General features: G+C 38.4%; 1 protein-coding gene across 4 annotated transcripts in view; it reads left to right on the top strand.

Moving 5' to 3' along the window:
* SLC38A4 (solute carrier family 38 member 4) overlaps positions 1-24,826 on the top strand; it is a 69,112-nt gene that overhangs the window by 29,030 nt on the left and 15,256 nt on the right. For 3 of the 4 annotated variants that reach the window (XM_082667074.1, XM_082667073.1, XM_082667071.1), the window contains exons 2-11: positions 9,076-9,305; positions 13,592-13,682; positions 14,190-14,305; positions 17,280-17,353; positions 17,818-17,910; positions 22,087-22,168; positions 22,255-22,337; positions 22,438-22,496; positions 23,382-23,657; positions 23,789-23,868. In XM_082667074.1, coding sequence (XP_082523200.1) covers positions 9,187-9,305; positions 13,592-13,682; positions 14,190-14,305; positions 17,280-17,353; positions 17,818-17,910; positions 22,087-22,168; positions 22,255-22,337; positions 22,438-22,496; positions 23,382-23,657; positions 23,789-23,868 — 1,073 coding nt within the window. In that variant the 5' untranslated portion in view covers positions 9,076-9,186. Of the gene's footprint in view, positions 1-8,278; positions 9,306-13,591; positions 13,683-14,189; positions 14,306-17,279; positions 17,354-17,817; positions 17,911-22,086; positions 22,169-22,254; positions 22,338-22,437; positions 22,497-23,381; positions 23,658-23,788; positions 23,869-24,826 lie in introns of those variants that run through there. The other variant, XM_082667072.1, reaches the window with a different exon arrangement.

Raw genomic sequence — 24,826 nt, 5'->3', positions numbered from 1 at the left:
TAATAGAAAAGGGAAACATTGCAAAACCAGCAGGTAACAAGGGTTTAGTTATTTACATTTCCTGGTTAATCGCTCTGAGGAACCAACTTAATTTGTCTTAGGAGGAAGTCTAATGTTTGAGAAGTGCATTCTCAGTGTTATAACATTAAAGGTTTTCTTCATCTTGAAAACAAAAACGCCCACAAAAATGTAGTCTAATCAAAGAAGGAACATCACATCACTGCAGCAGATGTGAAAGGCTAAATGTTTGGGCTGCATCACTGTCAAATGCAAAACAGAAGTTGTGTCTTACCTTGTCTTCTTATGTAACCATTTTAGTGAAGGAGTATTTTTGCAGCAAACTTACTAGAAGAAATTGAGAGATTGAGTAGAATATAAGCAAAGCTTTGGATTTGGAAGGACTGGAATCATTAAAAATTTGAGCTCTATTCCTCAAATTTATTAATCAGATGGGGAGAATTCTTAATGGATTTAAGTACCCTTGTATTTTGAGCTTCTTACAGAATGTATGGTGATTATTTTAATTAAATGCACAGGTGATAGCAAAACTGAGTGTTTTATAACTCAGTGAAAAGTAATTGAAATGATATATATCATATTTATGGGCAACTTGTTGGATGAAAGAATTTTTATTTTTGACGAACTAAAGAAATTTAGGTATGTTTCCTGTAAAAGATCGCCATTTATTTTACAGACCAAGATCTTCTATTTGTTGCGATTTATATTTAGATAATGTTTTGCGATTTTCTGGAAAGTCTTTATATTTATACTCCTAGGGAGTATATCAGTAACTTTTAAGTACCGAGAAATGTAGTTTTGAGAGCTAAACTGTTGAGTTTTCTTTAACCATGTTATACAGTGTGCTTTATGGGTTATTGAAGCTATTATTTTTAACACATGAGTTACTTTAAAGAAAGTAAAAAAAAATTATTTTCAGAAGAAAAAAGTAACTCTGGGGGTGGTCCAGTATCTATTATATAGAATGTAGACATTTTGGAACTTAGTGTATGCATAATTTATGACAGATTATTAAATATCATGTATTAACATGGATAGAACAAACAGTTCACTATGTTAATTTCATATATGCTACATATTGCTGTTCATTTCTGGAAACAAACTATTGTTTGGGAAAATAGGAACTAAAATTTATGCAGGAATTTCAGATATTTCTTAACATTTAAGATGACTAGAGAATCTATGTCTTTTTCTCAGAGCAGAGCTAGAAAATTTGTAAGCAAAATAATGTATTCAGATTTTATGAATAGTCCTTTATACCTCATCAAAGGGCTGCTTTAATTCTTATATTAAAAAGCATGTAATATTCTTAGCAAAGGGACAAGACCTCAGCATAAGGTTATTTCTTTTAACTTTTCTAGTTCTCCCTTGATATTGTTTCTAAGCTATGTCTAAGTAGAGGAAGGGAATGAAAAATGCTAAACTATTATCACCAGCAATAGGAAGTAGTCAAGTGAATATGGTTCTGCTATTATGGCCAGTTTCTTTTCTAAGACGTACATCAGACTGAATGACAGTGAAAGCTTTTATGGAAGCTAATTTCTGTGAGAAATCATGCCGTAGGCTCATACGCCATCTGAATATCAATGTGTGACTAGAATGGCATTGTTGGGGAAATTGTTTAAGAGAATTTCACATAAAGGTAATTAGGTTTATTTCATTGTCAAACCTATGTTCATTTATCTAAGATATATTTTGGATGTGGATTTAAATCAGTTCCTCGGATGCAAGATAATTTGGCTTTTGGAAGCTGCAGGACGAGCTACTTCCTGCGCACTCAACCAAAGTGTAAACTCTGCCACCTAAACCTGGATTTCAGAGTATGTTCATCAGAACTGGGCTGGCATGAAAGACAAAACAAACAGCGATAGTGGGAAATGCTAGCTCCTTTTTCACTTTCACTTATCGGGTAAAATAAATACTTATAAATCATGTTACAAAGAAATGTTATGCATAATGTTTAATAACTAGAAATTGGATACAAGGAATCAGCTATTTAGGACATCTGGCTGGCTTAATAAATATGATGAAACAAAGTCTTCCAAATGGTGATAGTGTGCCAAATACCTTTGTTTCAAGTTTTGATTTTGCACCTTCATGAATGAGTGAAGTAAGATGGCAATGCAGAAGACCACTGCACCGGAATATCCAGTCTGTTTCTGCAAAATCTCCTTTGCAGAGAAACTTAACATCATTAGCTAGAAAGGCTAGACTACCAAAAGTTCTGTCAAACCAAATCTGATTTCTCTTTTAGAAGAATTTTGAACATTCTTTGTCTAACAAAGCTGTTCTTTCTCTTGGGAACCAGAAGGGAACATTTCTATTTCACTTTGAAATATTAACCTAGAAAGCTATAACAAGAATGTGTACTTGTATCTATAAAGGAGATCATACAAAGTTGCCTTGGTCTTAGGAGGATGTATCACCAGGCACTGTGCTAGATGATGGGAATATGTATATGTAGTCTACAAACCTGGCCCTGTTCCCACCTTCATGAAATTTTTTACCTGTTGGAGGAGACAGTTATTTATCAAATAATCATACAACTAAAAATGTAAGTGTTTTATATATGGTGAAAATAGTATAAGATTAGGTCTCAATTTTTTTATTTGTGAAGGAGTACCTACCTTGCTTACAATGTTTGTGAGAGTTTGAGAACTGTAAGGTCCTCTAACTGCCTATGGTAAATTATATGCGTGTGTGGATATTCATATGAAATACTATACACATTTGCATGCAGATGTAAGCAGTAATTAAATTCTGATGATTGGGAGAGGGAAGAGGGATTTAAATTTATTGAGGGCTTACTACAAACCACACTTTGCCATGCATAATATCATTTAAACCCTCACACTGCTTTATTCTCATTTTGCATATGGGATGACAGAAAGTCAGAAGTTAGTTAATTTGGTCAGGACTTACAACCAGTTCTATTTATCACCAAAGCCAGATTTTCTGTTCCTGTCTGGGCTTTAGTTCTCTGTAGTAGAGACAACAGCACAGAGGTGGTGTAGCATAGAGTATGCTCAACCCCTCTGGACTTTCATTACCTCATCTGTAAAATGGGAATAAGAACAAAAATAGTACCCACCTCAGTAGGATGCTGTGAGAATTCAATGAGTTGATAGATGTGAAGCCCTTGTAATAATGTCTGGCATGTAGTAAGTACCATAAGAGTGTTTGACATTTTCTCTTTTGTTTTTAACCCTGGGATTAGCATTGCTTAATGTGAATGAAATTAATGATGTTCCTATGAATAAGTACAGTGTGAAATAGACTTTAGCTGAAGTTCCCAGGACTGCTGACATGTATACTCCTGTAATCCCCCAGAGGGATTGACTAAGCAAATCATGGCATGCAGGAGGGGGAGATCATTCCAGGCACAGCGACCTGAATGTGCAAATGGCCTGAGGTGGTAGAGAACTTGGGAAGTCCCTGAAATCGAAAGGAGGCCAGAGTAGCTAGTACAGCGAGGTGGGGAGAGTGTGGAAGGAATGAAGCCAGAAGTGGAGGGACCATGTGGAACCTTGTGGGCATGCTGAGAATCTTAGACTTTATCCTAAGAGTAAAGTGAAGACAATAGAAGGTTTTATGCAAATAAATGACATGACCTAAGTTTTGTTTTTAAAAGATCACTCTGGATGTCGTGTGGAAAATGAATGAGGAGGGAGAAAGTAGGCAAGAAAGGACTCAAGGCATCAATTACAATTGTTGCAATTGACAGTGTAAGAAATGATGGTCACTTGGACAAGACTGATGGTGTAAGAAAGGGAAAGAAGCAGTCTAATTTGAGAAATAATTTGTTTGTAAAATCAACTAGACTTTGGAAAAGACTGGATGTAAGGGATAAAAAAATTATAATAAAAGACTGATATTTCTGATTTGAGGAGCTGGATAAATGGTGACAACATTCTTTGGAGAGGAAATATTGGAAGAAGGGGAACTATCACAAGTTAGATTTTTAGACACATTGAATTTAAACTACCTTTGAGATATGCAAGTGTATATCTGGACACTTGGAACTGGAGATCACAGTAGAGGCCTCGGCCAAAGCTGTGACTTGAGGAATCCTTGGTTTACGAAGCTTTGAGAGTAGATTAAAATAGGGGGGCTTATGACCTACCTTTGAGGGATTCAAAGAATGAAACTTCAAACAAAATGGTACTTTATAAACAAACAAAAGTTCTGTAAAATAATAGCAGTGTCAATAACAAATGGAAGTTTTAAGAATTCCTAGAAGCCAGAAAGCAGATAGGGCTGGAAACCCTGTGAAAGAGAAAAGGAACCGGGGTAAACCAGGTAAATGGGCTTTCTCCAGAAGGACCCAGTAGCGGTTCCAAGTTAAGTCAATATATATAAAGAGGAGGCGTGAATCACCAACAACCATTGACCAGGTGTTCACCAAGGAGCCTTGGTTTGGACTCTTGGTCTTTCGGGCTGCCTCTTTTGCCCAAAGGATAAGGCTGTAATCTAGTCTGAAAGAGAGCCTGAGAATGGACTCTATAATAAATACCAGGGCCTCCACAGCAGGCAAAAAGGGATAACAAGCAGGAATGGAAGCTCCGTCAAAAGGGGAAAATACATCACTGTGTTTTTCTTCCAGAGGCACCTCGCCTACAGTGCCAGCTGTGTCTGTGAGTAGGGTCCTGCGGGTGCTCTGCACACAGACCGGGTGCATAGACCCCACTTACCCAGGACCCACAAGGGAGCAACCCATCAGTGTAATGAGCCTGCAAGATTTCAGAGAAACCCCAAGGACTAGCTTTCTAAGCTAACCAATATATTCTTCATTCACAAATATGAACAGACAACCTAGGATCGCTAAGAGTTTAAGGAAAACCAGGCATATGGAAGAGAAGGGCCAAGATTAACAAACAGAATAACCCAGAAAAAAAGACATAATTTAGGGGACAAAAAGAGCTTTTGGAAACTTCTAATCAATAGCCTTAGAAAGGGTTGAGTAAATACTGCATCTGTAAAACAAACAAAAAAAGATGTTATGAAAAGAGAGGAAGAGACTGAACAGATTCTCAGAAATTAAAAACATGAGTGTGAAAAATAATTAGTGGACAGGTTGAAAAATAAAATGGGTGCAGATTAAAAGTAAACAATGTTTTTCTACTCTACTCTTAATACTATCTTCTGATACCAAAAGTATGGGTTTTTCTCACACTGACAAATTCTCCCACACCAGCTGGGAGTCCTACAGTTCAGTCAGTTCTGACACTATTTCCTGGAACCAACATCAGATCCCACAGGTTAAGGGCTCAGTCCCACAAGATTGCCTCCACTTCAGATGCAATGGCAAGTCCAGACCTCCCGTACTTCTGGCCAGCCGGCTATAAATCAGATTTAATAATTTTCTAGAATTGCTCACAGAACTCAGGAAAACAGTTTACTTACTAGATTACTGGTTTATTATGAAAGGATATAATTCAGAAACTGCCAGATGGCAGAGATGCATAGGACAAAGTATGAAGGGAGGGATCTCAGAGCTTTCATGCCCTTGCCTGGTGTTCCACCCTCCTAGCACCTCCATATGATAACCAATCCAGAAGCTCTCCAAACCCCTTTAGTTAGGATTTTTTTATAGAGGCTTCATTAACTAGGCATGACTGATTAACTCACTGGCCATTAGTGAGTCCCCACCCACTCTCCTCTCCCAGGAGGTTGGAAGTGGGGCTGAAAGCTCCAACTGTCTAATCACTTGGTTGGTTCCCCTGGCAACCAGCCCCCTCATCCTTAGGGGCTTTACAAAAGTCACTTCATTAAGGTAAACTCAGGTGTGGTTGAAAGGGTCTTGTTATGAATAACAACAACAACAAAAACTCCTTTATCATTCCAGAGCTATTTCAGGAACTGGGGACAAAACCCAAATATTAATTTATTGTATTGCTTTTGGAGCTCTGTGCCGGGAATGAGGATGAAGATCAAATGTATATTTATTATTATATCACAATGTCACACAACTGAAGATCAAATTTGTTATTTTGGACATTGAGGAACTATCCCTGAACATTGAGTAATAAAGAGATGGGAAATAAAGAGAAAATCTTGGCAATAGAGATCAAGTGGTCCAATACATGACTAATACAAGTTTTAGAGAGAGGAAAGAGGTTTAAAATAGTAGAACATTTTCATGGTCAGAAGAAAGACACAAGTCTTTTCAATGAATGGTCTCTCCATGTGCGGTGTAAGATGAATTTTTAAAACTACTCACATCTAGTTACATACTGGAGAAATTTCAGATTGTGATAAGGATCCTAAAACCCTCCAAAAGAAAAAAAGTCAAAGAAATGAGAATCTGACTCGTCAGTGGAAGCTAGAAGTCAAGAGGCAAATATCTTCAACATAATGAAGGAAAGTGATTTTGAATCTAGAATTCAAACAATCAAAAAAGTTTGAGGGCAAAGTAAAGACATTTTCCAACATGACACAACTCAGAAATTCTGCTTACAAACATGGACCTATTGTGTGAAAAAAAGTTATTCAAGGCAGTATTTCAGCACAATGCAAAATGAATTGAAGAACGGAGATGGCATGGCATTCAAGAAACATTGGCAGCTGAACAAGACCCAGAGGATGTAGGAGGAAGCCGTTCAGAAAGTAAAAGAGCATGGATAATTTGCATTCAAAGTTTTAGTAATATAGGATTATATTTCCTTTATTATGTAGTCAAATATACTGTAGGTTCTTTGGGCATACTATTTACACAATCATAATGTTGTAAATACTGATTATTCATTTTCAGTGTTCAGAAACATCCTTTAGATAAATTATGATTTGTTTTACAGAATAGGATGAAATTATTATGCATCTTAACATTGTAGAAGTATTTCATGAACTGAAACAATTAGGAGGGTGGGGGAAGGAATTAGGAGTATAGAAAGAAGTATGCTATTTTCCTTATCCTTCCTAAGTGTCAGTCTAGAGTTGATAAACCAAGTCAGAGAGGTTTTAGTGAATAATTTAAATTTAGAATGACTAACTTTAAATGAAGAACTAAAAATAGTAACTGTCGTTAGTGATTGCTACTGGGAAGTGAAACTGATACCGTGTGGTGCTGAGAGAAGCCTTTGTACTCAGTTAGTACAAGTTTCTCTCTTTTTTTTTTTTTCGGGTACGCGGGCCTTTCACTGTTGTGGCCTCTCCCGTTGTGGAGCACAGGCTCCGGACGCGCAGGCTCAGCGGCCATGGCTCACGGACCCAGCCGCTCTGCGGCATGTGGGATCTTCCCGGACCGGGGCACGAACCCGTGTCCCCTGCATCGGCAGGCGGACTCTCAACCACTGCACCACCAGGGAAGCCCTCTCTTTTTTTAACTGTATGTGTGTCTTACTTCTATTCTCTCTAGTGCTTTTAACATTTCTCTCTTCATCTTTGATGTTATACACTTACACTACCTCATATTAATGAATATATTCATTTTTCTTCCTCTTGCTTGAAGTACTGTGTGTTTTTTTAAATCCTGAGAACTACTATCTTTCTTTAGTTCCCAACAATTATTTGCCATTATGTCCTTTTGGTCTCTCCCTAGTCTCATAATTTTCTCATATTAGAATAACTATTAGGGTATGTTTAACCTTCTTTTTCTCATTTTTCTTCCCCATGTCTCTTAACTTCTTTATATTTTTCTTTCTTTCTTTGGGATATAATCTGAGTGATTTCCACTGACCTGTCTTCCAGTTTCATTACTCTCCCTTCAGCTGAGTTTTTTATATGACTATACATTTTATTTTTAGAATTCTTTTTTGGCTGTTTCTCAAACTAACCTGATTTTTTTTTTACCATGTTCTTAATCTGTGGATGTTACTTCTTATTTTGAATCTTTTATTACTTTTTATTATATTAATTTTAAAGTCCATTTTAAGTTACTTTGCAGTTTGTAGTCACTCGGGTATGAATCTTATTATTTCTTGTGCCTGCTGACACTCCTAATGAGTTTCCATGTGTGACTTGTAACTTTTGTGATTCGGGGTGTGAACTCATGTTGAGTGTGAGTTGTCTTTCACAGATGTGCTGCTGCAGCACTGGATTGTGGAGGCCTTCTCGTGTGGCTGTTTCATATTTGTCAGGGGATTTGTGGATTCCATGAATTCTGGAGCAATTTTTATGTTAGTTTCTCTACTCAGGATTTCCTTACCAAATGGGTAGTGCATGTTTCAGAACCACACATTCCAAGAGTAATAGTGTTTCTCCCAATATAACGATTCAACAAGAATTTCAATAGTAAAAATTTCAGAACCTTACCATTAATGGATTCATAGCATCTTTTAACACAGTGCCAGTCCATCCCTTTTCACTTTACAGTTGAGGAAAATGAGGTCAAAAAGTTAAATAACTTGTGCTGAAATCCAATAAATTAAAGGCAGAGCAGAGCCTAAAAGCTGGACCCTTTTCTTGTTAAAGTGCATTTCAACTTTATATAAATGGTGACTGAGGCTGATTCAAAGATAAACCTGTACTTGCTTTGGTTACTATTCTTAACTTTGGCTTCATGATCCAAGTGCCTGGAAAGTGGTTCCCTGAGGCTGATCCTACCCTGTGTTGCATGTTATCAAGCATTTGGGTGGTGTTAATTCTTTCATGCCCAATTAACAAATTAAAGCAGTAATTTTCTGTGTTACTGCTGGTAGAGACACTGGTAGATTCTGCCTTGGCAGATCTTCCTTTATCAACAGTTTACTATTGTCGCCCTTTTAAGTCATGCAATCTGCTTACAAATAGCTAAAGCTTCTTAAAGACTGCTGCCATGTCTTAAGATTTTTTTTTCTTCCTACAGTGACTAGCAAAGCACCTGCCACACATAGGCATTCTATAAATACCTGCTGATTGGCAATTTATTAAGAATTTTCCTTTTTCTCTTCCATTTTCTTTTTCTTTTTTTTTTTTTTTTTGTATTGGGTAATGGAACCTTTGGGGACATGTTTATGTGAAGTTTTTAGGAGTTTACTTCCTTTCCATGTTTTTACAGAGAACATACACAAATAGGTGACTAGTGTTTATTTATCTAATTTAAAGTAAATTATAATGATTTATTTTGTGTTCTGTGTGCAGAACAGAGTGTTCTGAACATAACTCCAAGTAGAAGAGCCTCAAGCTGAAGGTACAGTATCTTGTTTACACTGAAGGAGCTTGTGTGTGGACAAGAAAGCGCTGACAGCTCAAATGGATCCCATGGAACTGAGCAATGTCAACATCGAACCTGATGATGAGAGCATCAGTGGAGAAAGTATTCAAGATAGCTACACCGGGATGGGAAATTTAGAAAAGGCAGCAATGAGCAGGTATGGGGTTAAAATAACCAGGTTCCATGGAAAAATAAGAGACATTTATGGACATGGAAAACAAGTTTTTTGTTGGGAAAAGTTGGATTTATTACCTATTTGAGAGATAACAATGACTTTGATGTAACACATCAACTCCCTGATCCTGAAGTACACATTATTATATTATTATTGTATGTCAATCTTTGTGTGATTAATTTAGAATTGCAGTTACAGTGTTCTTGTCCCTATTAATAATATAGAATAATTTAAATGATATTAGCCTATCACTTCTGTTACCTTTTGGACTATTCTCTCAGACTCCTCTTCCTCTGACTGCCCTGTAAGTGTTGCTGCATCTCCAGAGCTCTGCAGGGATTCTTCTCTGGCTAAAAGTGTCCTATGAGCAAGCTTATTCACAGCCATCAGGCTTCACCCACTGAACATATGCCATATCTTCCGCCGGTTCCTCTTCTATTTCAACTCACAGATGTGTTTACTACACATCTCTACTGGATGACTCATGTGTCTGAATTGCCTCGTTGATAAAGTCAAACTTGTAATGTCTAATATTGAACTACTGCCATTCCCTTCAAACTCTGTCCCTCCTCAAGCAAACCCATCTTGGTGAAAGTCATCACTATCATTCAGGAGCTCAATCAAAGGATGTTTGGTGTCAACTTTGACTCATCCTTTCCCCGAAACTGCACATCCAATGTTCGACTATATCTGGTTGGGTCTACCTCATTAATATTTCAAATCTACCCACTTGTCTGTACCTATTCTATTGCCATCTTATTATAGGCCCTCATCATCTGTCACCTGTCTACTAGAACAGCCCTGATTTGTCTTCCTGTCTTATATTTTGCTCTCTTCCAACTAGCCCTGCATATCCCTTGCAAAAGTAATCTTTTACAATTGCAAATTGACTTATGTTCCATCCCTGGGTAAACCCTTTCAGTGGTTCCCCATTAGCTATAGGAGAAAGATTAGACTGTACATATATTGCTTGGCATATAAGGCCTTGCATGATCTGGCCCTCATCTAGCTCTCCTGTCCATCTCTTGCCCTGCTCCCTGTTTGTACCCTCTTTCCTAGCCTTGTCGAGCCACTCAGAGCTCCTGTTCCTTCATTAACTCTGCTCTGTGTGCCTGGAATGCCCTTTTTTTTTAGTATTACCCACTCACCTTCCCCTTTTTCTCTATTGACTGCACTCAACCTTCAAGACTCAGCTCAATGTTAGTTCTCCTGTGAAGCCTTCCCCCAGTTAGAAGTGACCACCCCCTGCTTTGCGTAACCTCTCCCTGTCCAGATGTTCACGATGCCACTACAACATGTTAATGGTACTACCTGGTACATAGTAGCTGCACAACTGTTATTTGATAAGTTTATTAATTTCTCACAAAAGATTATATAACACAAATTATGCACGACTTAAGACATTTAGAAGTGAATATTTGACCAAATCTCGGTCTGAAGTAGAGAATATTATCCTCAAACCAAGACATCTTATTGCATTCACAACATCCAGGAAGGGTGTCGGGAGGAAGCACTGCTCTTCCTCCAAGAAGCCAGCGCAGTAGTAAACGTTAGTGTTGTCGGACGAGAGAGACTCTGGAGATGTAAATATGATGCTTTCTAGTTAGGTGACCCTTGAGGAAGCACAATGTAGTAGAACCAGGGCTTTGGAATCTGCAGAGGAGTTACCTGATCTTGGAGAAGATATTTATCTTCTTTGAGCTTCAGTGGAAAATGCAGAATGGCAAACCAACGCCTACTTTGCTGAGGATTAAGTGAGTGCCTTTGAGATAGATGATACTCTGTAAACTTTTCTTTTTCCTCCTCCACTTCATCACCCTCAGGAAATTGATCAAATCTGAGGGCTCTTTTGTTTCTGAGAAGGATGCACACAGATATGAGCTCTATGGAGGTGGCAGAGCTGAAGGGGACATGGTCCTAAGAACAGTCCTACAGGACATTTGGTCCTCTGAAAGCTGTCATGGAAAGAGCAAGAATGCTTTTGTTAGCTTCAGATAATGTGTTCTGGAACACTTACAGTGACCTAGCTTGTAATTCCTGACTCAAGTGGGTCATCATTTTGCAATTGTACGATCACTTTAAAAAGATGGGTTTTGTTTATGTTTGGATAGATCTCTTAAATGTAAATTTGGAGGGAAGTTCAACATAATACATTTATTTGGAATCATTATACTTATGTTTTCAATATATGCTGGGTTTGGTATTAAATCATTGAAGACACTGGGGACATTTCTCGTATATTTTATACAATCTTGGCATGTTTTATGACTACAACTCATCTCATGCCAAAATAAGATCATGCAAATCCCTCAAAGGAGAAAGTCTATTTACTTTCACATTTAAACATTTAAAACTTACTCATGGACTAAAGGATTCTAACTTATTGATTAAGGTTAAAATAGAACATTGTATGTTCCAGAGTTTAAATCTAGATGACACTTTTGTTTTTGTAATCGTTAGGTCCATTTGGGGCTCCAGTTCATTTTATGGTCTCCGTTTCCAACTATGAACATTGTGTACCAGTCTCCACATAGCAAGTATATTAACTACGGACATTAAAATAAAGCACAAAAGGGAGGGGGAGTGCAGAAGTGCAGAGATGGAAGAAGGCAGCATCTGAGGGCATTATACTTCCTTCCAGAAATAGGAGGAAAATGACAGGATATGTTCCTAACTTGTACACCATGAGGTTCAAGAAAATCCACTTCTTGAGTTTTAGAAAAGCACACAAAACTTTATGATTTTGTCTGCTCGTTCTATCTACACTTTATATTGTTCTCTAGTCTCAAAAAGTCACCTTGTTATCCTTCTTTCTCATAAGGTATATTCAGAATTAGCTTCTATTATAAGAGATCAATCGTACAGATCTATAATAATTATTTTCCCCTTTTATATTTCTAAGGGTTATTTTAATAAAATACTCTCCAATCATTTTATTTTACTTTCTCATGCAAGAAGTGTCCTAAAATTGCGATCTATCTAATTATAAAGCACTTTTAAGAACTAAGTATACATATTTGAGCATTTCCTGTAACAAAAAGAAAGCCTGTGTGATATTTTGCAGTGTCAAAATGCAGTGGTGGGGCTTCCCTGGTGGGGCTTACCTGGTGGGGCTTCCCTGGTGGCGCAGTGGTTGAGAGTCCGCCTGCCAATGCAGGGGACACGGGTTCGTGCCCCGGTCCGCCGAGCGGCTGGGCCCGTGAGCCATGGCCGCTGAGCCTGCGCGTCCGGAGCCTGTGCTCCGCGACGATGCAATGGTGGCAGCTGAACTCATTAGTCAAGCCTTTCGGAAACGTGACTTGTACTAGATCCATATCCTCAAAACCTCTGGCACAGAGCTTCAGGAGCCGACCAGTACTGTCAGGGGATGTGCAGCTTCCAGCCTGTACCAAGTAGACCGCAGTCATAATGTTCCATGGATACTGACATCTTAAAGTCCTCCCAACTCTTCTACTAATTCATTGGATTTCTTTAATGTTTTTCTTAGTTTCATTCATTGTCTAACACTTCAAGTACATTTTCAGAGTAATTAAACTACACACACTCACACACAACCAAACACAGCACAGAGCTACCATCCAACTCCTTTCCAGCAAGGGATATGTGTATAAAAAGATGGAGCCAAAAAAGAGGAAAATACCAGCTACAGTGCCCTGCCCAGGGCTGCATGGCGCTGTGGGAGACCCTAGACCTGGGATCTGGTGCGTCTGGACACGCTACCTCACTCTTCTGAGCCGTAGTCGCTGCATATTTAGAGCAGAGACATGGAAGTTTCTCTCACAGAGACACTTGAGCATCAAGTGAGATGGGATCACATTGCCAAGGCACTTAATAAATATTTACTGAATTAATAAGATCCTCTGATCATGGTATATTAGCAGTTGAGAAAACTGTCACTACTCTGTTCCCTTTCTTTGGGAGGGCTCGAAATGGCAACAAAATTAGCTCTAATTATTCTCTCTCTCTCTCTTTTTTTTTTTGCGTAGTCAATGTGTGAAGAAGAAATGTGGCTTATAAAAGATCCCAACTAAAAAAATATTTTCTTCCTTCATAACTTTCTCCCTCCCTCCCAAAGTATATTCATAAATGGGGCTCAGTCATTGGTCTGGAAGGAACAGTAGTATGTGGAGGAGAAGAGAAAAAAAAGTCTTAAGTGTCTTGTTTTTCCTCTCCTAATTCAGTGACAGATCACCTGAAACATAAGTATAACTCAGAGCATTTACCAGATGTTTTTACTGTCTTCTTTTCCTTTGTGTGTGTGTGTTCAGTCAATTTACTAATGAAGATGCTGAAAGTCAGAAATTTCTGACAAATGGATTTTTGGGGAAAAAGAAGTTGGCAGATTATGACGATGAACATGTAAGTGACTTTCTGCTCTCTGGCAGTAAACAGGACTTGAGGATGTCTGATCTACCTGGGTCTCTGTGCGAAAACAAAGTGACTGAAATTTTCCAAGCCTTGATCAGCACATTCTCTGTTTATTCAGGCCCTTACTGGAATAAGGGCTTGTTTTTCCTGTTCGCCATATGGCTGCATAAATCATTTATGAAATTTATTTGTTTTTTGGAGAAATCATTCTAACCCAAATGTAATCTGCAATCCTACATGCTTTCCCTTCTTTATGTTACTCAACTTGTATTTTTTGTTTTTACTGAGACCCCTGCTTAAATCAAGTACTACATTCCACTGAAAATTATACACTTTTATTGAAGTTGAGTCATGACTTTTATTCACTGTGATTTTATCTTAATCTTCCCTATTGGATGGTAGTCTCCTCCAGTAAAGATAATATAGGATAAGAATAATCCAAAAAAAGGTTCGTCCTTTGGCAAATATTTGCTTGTCACGCATTCCTTTGTCTTCAAGCATCCTGGAACCACCTCCTTTGGAATGTCTTCGTTCAATCTGAGTAACGCCATCATGGGCAGTGGAATCCTGGGCCTGTCCTATGCCATGGCCAACACAGGGATCATCCTTTTTATGTAAGTGAATGGACATATCTCCACTTGGTTCAAAGCCCATGCATACCTGGTGCCCTTTCAATTAATCTGAAGTTTGATCTTTGTGAATAGAAATAATCTGAGAAAATATTAACATATTCTCTTCCTTTTAAATAAAACAGCAACAAAAAGTAATCAGAGCAGTCTAATCACCATACTTGTTCAACCAGCCATCCCTAACCAAAAGGCAGAAAGTGTATGTGCCCAATCCCCCAAACTGCTGGAACAGCCCTACCAGTCCATAGAAACCACTTCACAAAGTAATTCGTTATAAAATAATTTGGTGTTTAATAGTTAAAAAGATCTTTCCCGGCAGCAAATCTGACTTTATACACACTCTTAGGAAAAACATCCCTTCCCAAACCAGACCTACAAGGTCCTGCATGCCCTGGTCCCATCTCCTGTGCCCCTATATACAAGATATACTGGGCACAATGACCTTCTCTCCATCCCATGAAAGTGCCATTCCCTCTCACCACAGGTCCTTTGCACGTGCTCTTGGAACCTTCTTTCCTTTCCTCTTCAGCTAGTTAACTCCTCATAACTCAGCTCAGCCTCGCCTCAGTTATGCCTTCCCCCAATCTCCGTGACTTGGACAAACCACCTTATTAGACACTCATCACAGTGTTAATATTTTAGTGCGGTCGTCTGATTCATTTGGTTAATGTCTCTCTCCCTTGCTAGACTATCATCTCCAAAGGGTTGAGCCCATGTCTGTTTTTACTCACTGCACGTCTGTATCCCCAAGACCTAGAAACAGTGCTTGGCGCGGAGATTTTTGCAGAGTGGCCAAAGTTTATACCTAAACCAATGCACTTTATCCAAACTTGGTCCAATGCTGCCTAGTGGTAGCAGCATCACATAGCCGACCTGGAGGATGGACACCACATTGTCTGTGACAGACAGCCACAGACATCTGTGCCTGGTATTTTCAAAGACACAGTTGGTGGCAGTGAAATGCTTCACAAGAACAAAGTCTAATGTTAGTCAGGCATCAGTATGAATGCAGATCACAACCCCTAATGCAGTGCTGGAGTCTTAAATAACTGTCTAAGAATGCAACATTTATATTATAAATATATGCTATTTGTGTTCTGAATATCACTTATGATTAGGTAATCACACAGCTATCTGAGGGCTAAGGATCGGACTGAACTATAAATATTTATATCGTGTCAGTGCTTTGATTGAACTGTTAGGTGTCGTATTTTTTAGCTGAATGGCTTTTGATATCAGCTTTACTTTTCTAAGCCATGTTTGACATAAAGTAAGTTTTAAAAATTTTCTGACTCCTAATGGCTAGAGGTATGTTCACATGCATAGTTGTACACTTTTATAATGTACACTATCTCTAAGACAAAAGACTGCCTTCTCCTTACTAATTACACATACCATTAAAATTAATTAGGGGGCTTCCCTGGTGGCGCAGTGGTTGAGAGTCCGCCTGCCGGTGTAGGGGACGCGGGTTCGCGCCCCGGTCCGGGAAGATCCCACATGCCGCGGAGCGGCTGGGCCCGTGAGCCATGGCCGCTGAGCCTGCGCGTCCGGAGCCTGTGCTCCGCAACGGGAGAGGCCACAGCAGTGAGAGACCCGCGTACCGCAGGGAAAAAAAAAAAAGAAAGAAACACTCCCCCCAATCCTAGAGTTCATTTTCATGGCAGGAGAATATTCCACTTGTAAAACTGAAAGCCTCATTTCAGGCCTGTAAACATTTAGCAGATTAATTTGGCCAGAACAATTACATAGCTGGATATCATGAGGTGTGTTTTGTGCATCCAAGTAGCCCAAACTGGATTCAGCAATCTCCCTCATCCCAACAAGTGACACAGGATTTCATCGGTGTTACTTTTAGTATTTTCTGCCAAAGCAGAAAATGTATTTAGAATACAGGGTACGCTTATTATTCTTCCGGGGAACAAAATTATATAATCTGAATTACATAATTCTTTAAAAACAGGTCAATTCATAACGTATATGGAAAAATGTATGAATGAGACATTGATTAGGCAGTTCTGGTGAACATGTTTTGTGAAAAAAACAATAGAGCTAGAATAGCTATAACATTTGTAACTCGGTCTAAATCTACATTTGTAACATTGACTTCCCAAGGAATTACCAAAGAATTAGATCAATTGAGGGGAGACTGGTATGCTCTCATCATATTAGACAAAGGATAAGATTTTTTTTTTAATTTCAGGTAAAGTTTAGTATTGTGCATTAATTTATTATATAGATGCTTCTATCTACACTCTTTATTTTTGCTGTCCAATTTTTGATTTTTGGAGAAGCATTGATCACTGTATACATAAAGAAATCATATATGCCTGTGGACATGTGGAGGGTCCTGAACCAGAAATGATTTTTCTGAATACAGCAAAGGTTTTCCTGCACCCTAGACTTACCTTTCTCTGTTTTCTCTATTACACAGGCGATTGCCAGACCCTCTGGTTCACACATCTGATCACTGTCATCTAATATGCAGACTCAGTAGTAACGGAGCTCAGAATTTGCTTTGACTTCTGTATTTCTAGATTTTAGATTAATGTTTAGTCAGGTCATTGAATAGCCCTTCAATTATAAATGTTCATGGGAATATCACACAGATATGGTGTACATATACCCATATGCTGAGTAAGTATTTGCTAATTTTGCTATGCATTTAGCATCTAAGTTGTAAACCAGATTCTACTATTGGGTAGAATCTAAGACTAAAAAAGGTGCATTAGGAACTTCCAATAGTATGTTTTGGCTGATAAAATAAAGCCAATTCCAGTTCTGGGACATTTAAGGGCATTGGTGGAGTTGTGAAAAGAATTTTTCAGCTTCCCCCAAATCCACATACTCTTGGAAAGTTAATGATTGAAAAGACCAGTGTAATAATGTATTGTAACATCTAATATTATTACATCTTATTTTTTATAGAAACATTACTGTCTCCTCTCTATTCCCTTCACAGAATCATGCTGCTTGCCGTGGCAATCCTATCTCTCTATTCAGTTCATCTTTTATTAAAGACTGCCAAGGAAGGAGGTATGCCACTCCCTAGACCTAAGACATGCTATTTCGATTCTCATTAAAGGGTATTTCAGCCTTTAGCTCTATACCTATAGGATGGTGTTGGTCAATTTTACATTTCATTTTCTTCTAACCCCAATCACATGGTCTCTCCATGTTTTTAGTTATCTGGGCAAGTGAGACAAGTGAAAGTCAACCTGCTCAGGTTCAAGCCAAATAGAGAAAAAGACTTTTGGTGGATGATAGAAATAACAGTTCTGACTTGCTGCCTGGAGCCAAGATGAATGAAGGCATCGCTTCTTGTTTGGAGAACATTTACCATATTTTGTAATGGCTTTTGAGATTGCGTATTTGGGGTTTGTAATTTCTATATGGTGTTTATTTACATGTTTGAGGCTCCAGTGGAGAATTACATCGAAATATTTTAGTCACTAAGACAGTTTTTTTTTAACCAAGTTTCTTTTCATTTTTGATTATAGGATCTTTAATTTATGAAAAACTAGGTGAAAAGGCATTTGGATGGCCTGGGAAAATCGGAGCTTTTATTTCCATTACAATGCAGAACATTGGAGGTAAGAGGATCTGGCTTTCAACAAACCATTTAAACTTTCTAAAAAGATGTTCAAGACATAAGAAAACTCAATGGCAATGAACAGGCCCTTTAAATACAGAAAAATAGCTGTTTTATCATTTTTAAATTTCAAAAGTAGAGTTTCCTAAATAGATTTTCTCTTTAATTGCTCCTTAATCCCTCTTTAATTGAAAATAGCAATATCTAAGAAATGAAATACTATATAAAACCCTACCAAATAAATTCTAGAATTAAAATATAAAATAAAACCTTTCTTGATTTCAAATGGCTTTAATTATTACTTTTAAAAGTTAAAGCACTATTGCTTATATCTGTCATTGCCCAAACAGTTGATGTGTCACATGTATGATTGAGTTTATTTCATAAAAGGGAAGATTTAGTATCTGAGGCACATAGCCAAATTTGGGGGTCCTTGAGACACAGCCTGCACAGAGCCAGCCCACTGTAGAGTATCCCTAGAAATTGTGCTAAGGCAAAAATCTGTCTAGGCATCGGAAGCATTATAAACCACAGATTTCTTGTTCTACAGATTCTTTTAATTCCTACTGAATGATCCCTTCCAGAGGAGAGCCGAGAAGTACATTTTTTTAATAGCGTTCCAGATGATAAGTACATTTTTTTAATAGTGTTCCAGATGATATGTATGCCCACCAGCTTCACTGGTCCTATCGTGTCTTTGACCCTCAAAAGGCATCTTGACCCATATTTCAGATGTCCTACTGGCTAAGTCTCCTTGCACGACCTGGACTATATCACCACATAGTAGAACTTATTTCCTCACCTCCTACCCGGTCCCCAAATCTGTTATTCTATACTTCTGTTCTTTCATCTCAGTGAACAATACCAGCAGCGTGCAGTTTCTTAAGCCAGCAATCTGGGTGTCAGCCTAAACTTTTCCCTCTCTCCCTAACCCTGACAATCCAATCAAATACCAGTTTTTATCCATTCTTTCTCTTATTTAGCCTTTGAATCTCTCCTCTCCTTCTAGTCTCACTATCACACTTCAGGTGATTACTATTTCTGCTCAGACTTTTACAGTAGACCTCTACCTGTTATTCCTGTATTTAGTTTCCCCTCTTCCATCTGTAATTCATTTTCCAAATGAACTTTCTCAAATTCAGATCTACTCTTGCTTCTCACATGCATAAACTTCTTCAGCATGCCCTCATGATGTTCAAGATAAAATTTAAACTCTTTAGTCTGACATATAAGGGTTTTCATCATCTTTCCTTTGCCTACCTTTCTGATACCTTTCCTACAAACCCCAATCTCTCTCTCTCTCTCTCTCTCTCTCTACCTATCTATCTATCTATCATCTGTTCCCTATGTGTCCTGTGTCATACTATAACAAACTATATTTAGTTCCCCTACTTTTACAATTCTCCAGACCTAACACATACACATTCTCTGGCTCTCCCTCTCTGTTTGCTCCATGATCCATCATTCTCTAGGCTATTAGGTACTAGCTCTTCTGGGCTCCCTTAGCCTTGTTTGTATATATCTGGTATGTCATTGTTTTTTAAAAGACATTTTAAAACCCATGAGTAGAGAATAGACTTTTGGCGCCTGATAGCACCTGAATTTGAGCTTGTTTCTGTCACTATCTATGACCTTGGGAAAATCACTTTACACCTCTGAGTCCAATTTTTCCACCTATGCAATTGAGAGTAATAGCTCTTCCTCACAGTGTCATAATAATACAGGTTCAGTACATGCACCCTTCCTCTCCAGTTCTTAGATTCAATATCCATGTCACTGGAGCCTTCCTGGTTGTTTTTAAATGGCATTTTTATAATTATAAGACAAATATATGCTAATTGTGAAAGATAAAAACATTATATAAATATATAAATTACAAAGAAATGTTTATGTAAATCATCCTTAGAAAAACCCATGCCAGGTTTTCCTCTATGACAAATTTAACAAATATATTGTTACTGTTAAAACAGGATCATCTTCTAAGACTGATTTACCGCTTGCTTTTTTTCTTTAACAATATGCCTTGAATGTTTTTGCATATTACTCTTTTTAATGGCTTTTGAGCTTTCCATTGTATAAATACACCATAATTGGATTACTGAATCCCTTGATGAACAGTTTTGGATCGTTTCCAGGTTTTTTACTATTGTGAACAACTCTGCAATAAATAAACTTACACAGAGATCTTGCAAGGAGGTCATTCTTCTTGATTAATAAAATCACTGGAATTATCCAGCATTTCTAGAATGCAGCAATTTCTTTAGTAACCTTTATCCAACTATACCTGCTCCTGATAACGGATAGTTGGTAGGCAGATAAACAAAATCGTCATATCTTAATGATTTGTATTTATGTCTTTCATATTTTTTGTATAGTAAGACTACAGTCCTGGGTAGAATTTGGCAGTAACACTGGAATTGTTTCATTCATTTTACTGGCATTGTGTCCCAAGCATATAAGTCCCCCATTCCCCACCAAATAAACTGCTTTACATTTGGTTCAAATTCTCAGCCTTATCAAGATATAAAATATCAAACCTTTCATAGGATCTCTTCATAGGTGATCTAATATACTTGTCTGGACCACTGAACTAACTGGACATACACATGCTTAGCCCTGAGCTCAACAGGCTGAGTGGCAACAGCATTGTCTCTTGTTCCAAGTATAGCTACTATTATGCTTCTAAACAATGGAATAAACTATAACATGGTCTCTCAGTCAAGGCCCTCACCCCACAGTGTGGCTTTAAGGGAGTGAGATGAAATTTCATACACCTTTCCTGAAAATCTCTCACTTTGGTTACTCTATGTGATTAGTGGTTATTGTGGCCTAAAAGAAATCACTTGTATTTCTGTATTTAGCAACTCCACATTTAGAACGTTTAATTTTCTCAATCCCCTGAAAAATTAACACTGACCATTAGCAGAATAATGTTGACATTACCCAGACAGGTCTGGATCATTCTGAATTTTCAAAGACCAAACACATTAACAGTGGTGACATCACGAGAGTCAGCAACTAATAGCTCTAAAATTGAATGGTACCTCGCTGAACCAGTTAATCAGAAATATCTCCTCTGTTTACCCTCTGTAAGATTTAGCTTTAGCCAAGGTCTTTGTAAAGATTAACCAAATCATGTTTACAGAAGACACATCAGGTATTGTAAAAATCATTTCATTTCACAATAGAGAAGACACACTGGCCCGAAATCAGGGATCTTATATTTTGGATGTGGTCTGTCATTTTCAAGCTGTGTGATCTTGGACACGTCAGTTAAGCTCTCAAAATTTTTGTATCCTCAGCTGTGGAATGAAGATGATAAGATGCACCTTGCTCTTTCATGTGGATTTTCAGCTGATTACATGCAGAACTAAACAATGTGGGAAACTGTTATCACCGTTATTACTTTCGTTTGAGATTAAGGAAATATTTTTAAACTATTAATAGTTCGATCTGCAACTTAGATATCTGCTTCAAATGTCTGTTAGCAAAAATTCACCAGAAGGATGTAGCCCACACTTAAACCTTGCAATGCGAAACTTGTCAGTTTTATTTTCAATTGAGTCTTTTGATCACGTGTGAAATAGCAAATTAGTATTATTCTTCACTGAGTGGATGGACCTGGGAAAGGGATGTTGCATACATCCCTACGATTGTAGGCAAAATTGTATGTTATGCATAACTATTTTTCCAAGGAGAGGGTTTATAGATTTTATAGATCAGGTATTCAGAAGAATACATGATCACACATACATCACTTATCTAGACGTTCAAGAAATTTTGCCACTTTGTATGATTTCTTATTTGGACAAAGGATATAGAAAAAACTTCATTGACAAAGGTTAGAGAAGTTATCCTCTCTTGTACTTTTTTTTTTTATCAATCCAGTATGACTCCAGGAAAAAAACTTTGAAACTGTAGTTTCACTGAAAACCTCAGAGCTGGATTTAACACAGAATCAGCATTGATACTGTTAGCAAAGGTCCGTAGGCAAGAGCCAAAGGGCAGAATGTCTATTCATGAGAAGAACTTGGAAACAGTACAGAATACATGGTGGCTTTTCTTTCGCTTTGGGAATTACTGAAAAGGAGGGGTGTACCAATGCCTGGACTTCTCACAACTTGCCTGTGACTTTGGTGCCGTGCACACCACTAAGCTCTCACGTCTTCCATTTTAGCCATGTCAAGCTACCTCTTCATTATTAAATACGAACTACCTGAAGTAATCAGAGCGTTCATGGGACTTGAAGAAAATACTGGGTATGTCTTCTGCTCTCTCTGTAACATCAAGAGACTCATTCTACTTGGTCTTTTCTGATCCTAATATTCTGGTCTCTCTTTTCTAGAGAATGGTATGTCAATGGCAACTACCTCGTCATATTTGTGTCGGTTGGAATCATTCTTCCACTTTCTCTTCTTAAAAATTTAGGTAAAGTCATTTTCCATTTTTATTTTCATTTTGTATTCCAAGAGGTAAGCTGATTATGGATGCCATATTCACCTTCCGGAATTTCTCTGCTAACCCCTAGGTTACCTTGGTTATACCAGTGGATTTTCTCTTACCTGCATGGTGTTTTTCGTCAGTGTGGTAAGTGATTTTTGACATGATCCTTGTAACTTGGTAGGGGTGTGATGCTTTCAGTGCCTGAATTGGTGTCCTCATTTTTGTTCAAGCACATCATTAGCATGAAATAGTTCTTGCATCACAAGCGATTTCCTTGTATTCTAATTTGGAATGAGAAAAGAACAGTCATGAGTTTAAAAATAGTTGAGTTAGAATGTCAAGACCATTGCTAATAGTATGTTCTAGGCATACTGAATGTATATTTGGATGAAAGGAACACTTCAAGCAGAAATGTGACAACAACCCAGTATTTAGACAGGCGGAGGAAAAAGAAGTGAAGAGTCCCAGAAGATAAATGAGTAGGCTGTAGAATTAGCCATATTTACATGAATCAGCCATTTTCTCTTACTCATTCTACCCATGAAGAGAAGGTGACCACAGCGGAATTAAAGAAAGAAATCCTCTCCCCATCCCACTCCCTCTCCCCTCCAAAAGGGGGGATTTATGCTAATGTCATGAATGCCAAAATTTATATAGCATTTCCCCAAAGAGGCAAAGGAGGAGGGGGGAATTTCCTGATGATCCATATTTTCATTAGTTTAAAGACATGAAAGAGAAGCAATGTAGCAAGAAAATGATCATCTTTCTCATGGAAGAGTATGCATGAAGTTTGGGATAGATTCACGCAAAATACCGTCTTGTTGACTCTAAGGGAGAGAGTTATCAACCATAGTTCCAACTCCTTACATCAAACTGAGGATAGAGGGAGTCTCCGTTGTCCATTAGTCTAAAAGGAATCCTCAGCAGAGTTCTCTCACCTCTACCCCATAAACCACCCACAGGGATTTTTGTTTCATTGTTTTCCTCAAAAGGCTGACTTCTTGTTGTTGTGTTAATGACCGGATCTAGGTGATTTACAAGAAATTCCAAATACCCTGCCCTCTGCCTGTTCTGGATCACAATGTTGGGAATCTGACATTCAACAATACAGTTCCAATGCACGTGATGATGTTACCCAACAACTCTGAGAGTAGTGGTGTGAACTTCATGATGGATTACACCCGCCAGAATCCTGCAGAGCTAGATGAGAAACAGGCCAAGGGCTCTATTCATGGCAGTGGAGTAGAGTATGAAGCACACAGTGATGACAAGTGTCAGCCCAAATACTTTGTATTCAACTCCCGGGTAAGTGAGAGGTCTAGGCTTCTAAGAGTCTAGCAACGTGGCCTCTGAGTTTTTATCTCACAAGCTGAGATGGCCTGGGGTAGCTCTCTGTGTTGAAATGCTAAACATGCGGTTTTGTCTTTGTTTTTCAGACGGCCTATGCAATTCCCATCCTAGCATTTGCTTTTGTATGCCACCCTGAGGTCCTTCCCATCTACAGTGAACTCAAAGAGTAAGGCAGCCATCATTTTAGCATTCTAATTCGCTTTGAAAATGTGCTCGTATTTTCAAAGGTGCTTTATACAGAAGCATAGTTTACAGCTTTGCCTTCACAGGAGGTTTATGCTATAACCACTCATCAGTAATGTGCTTTCACCACAAAGGTGTGAATCAGCCCCCTCACTGCTTCCTTTTCTCCTGTTCCTTCATCCTAAGGATCCAGGGTTGGGGTTCAGGACAGAGGGAGGATGAGCCAATGTCTGTAAGGATTTTGTCAAGCATGAGGAATTTGAATTTGAATATTGGTGGGAAGAAGTGAGGTCACCTGAACTGGAAATGACCCACACCCATGAAGACCAAAAATTATGTTTAGGGTGGCCTGGCTAAGCCACTGATGTCACCTATGGTCAGTTTTTAACCCTTGCCTAGAAGACATTCCACCACTGGGATGTGCCAGTATCTGGCCTTCATAGTCTAATCTGTATAATGGAGACACTGGTTAGACAATCTTCTTGCTTCCAGCTCATATTCTATGATTCCTTAATACTCTTTTCCCTTTGAGGTTGTTAACACGCCCTTGGGGATGAGTGGGTCTGAGCCCACTACAGCAGCTTCTTCCTTTACCCTGAGGGGAGGTGGTCCTATAATTCTCATCTTCTTTATCCAGACATCAATAACCTCAGTCTTTGTTCTCACTAAATAACAATAACTTGCCCCATATATTCAGATTTACCTCTTAAAAAACTTATAGAGCACTTTCAGTTATTTTGATGTCTTTGATTGACTTGGAAAATCCCATGTAGCAGTTACTCTACACTTGATCTGAGCCGAAAGACAGAGAAGTGATAGCAGTTACCCCAGTGTCAGCAGCCAGGTGCCTCTAGAATGGTTTCCAGAAGCTGTCCAGGTAATGCTGTCAGGCTTCAGGTTGTCTGGACTCCTGGGAGTAGTGCTTTGCAGTTTCTAGCGTA

This window comes from Grampus griseus (genome assembly GCF_964374135.1).
Source record: "Grampus griseus genome assembly, chromosome: 11".
In the NCBI taxonomy this organism is placed as follows: domain Eukaryota; kingdom Metazoa; phylum Chordata; class Mammalia; order Artiodactyla; family Delphinidae; genus Grampus; species Grampus griseus.
Note: the sequence above shows the minus strand (reverse complement) of the source record. Positions and strands in the feature narration are given on the sequence as shown.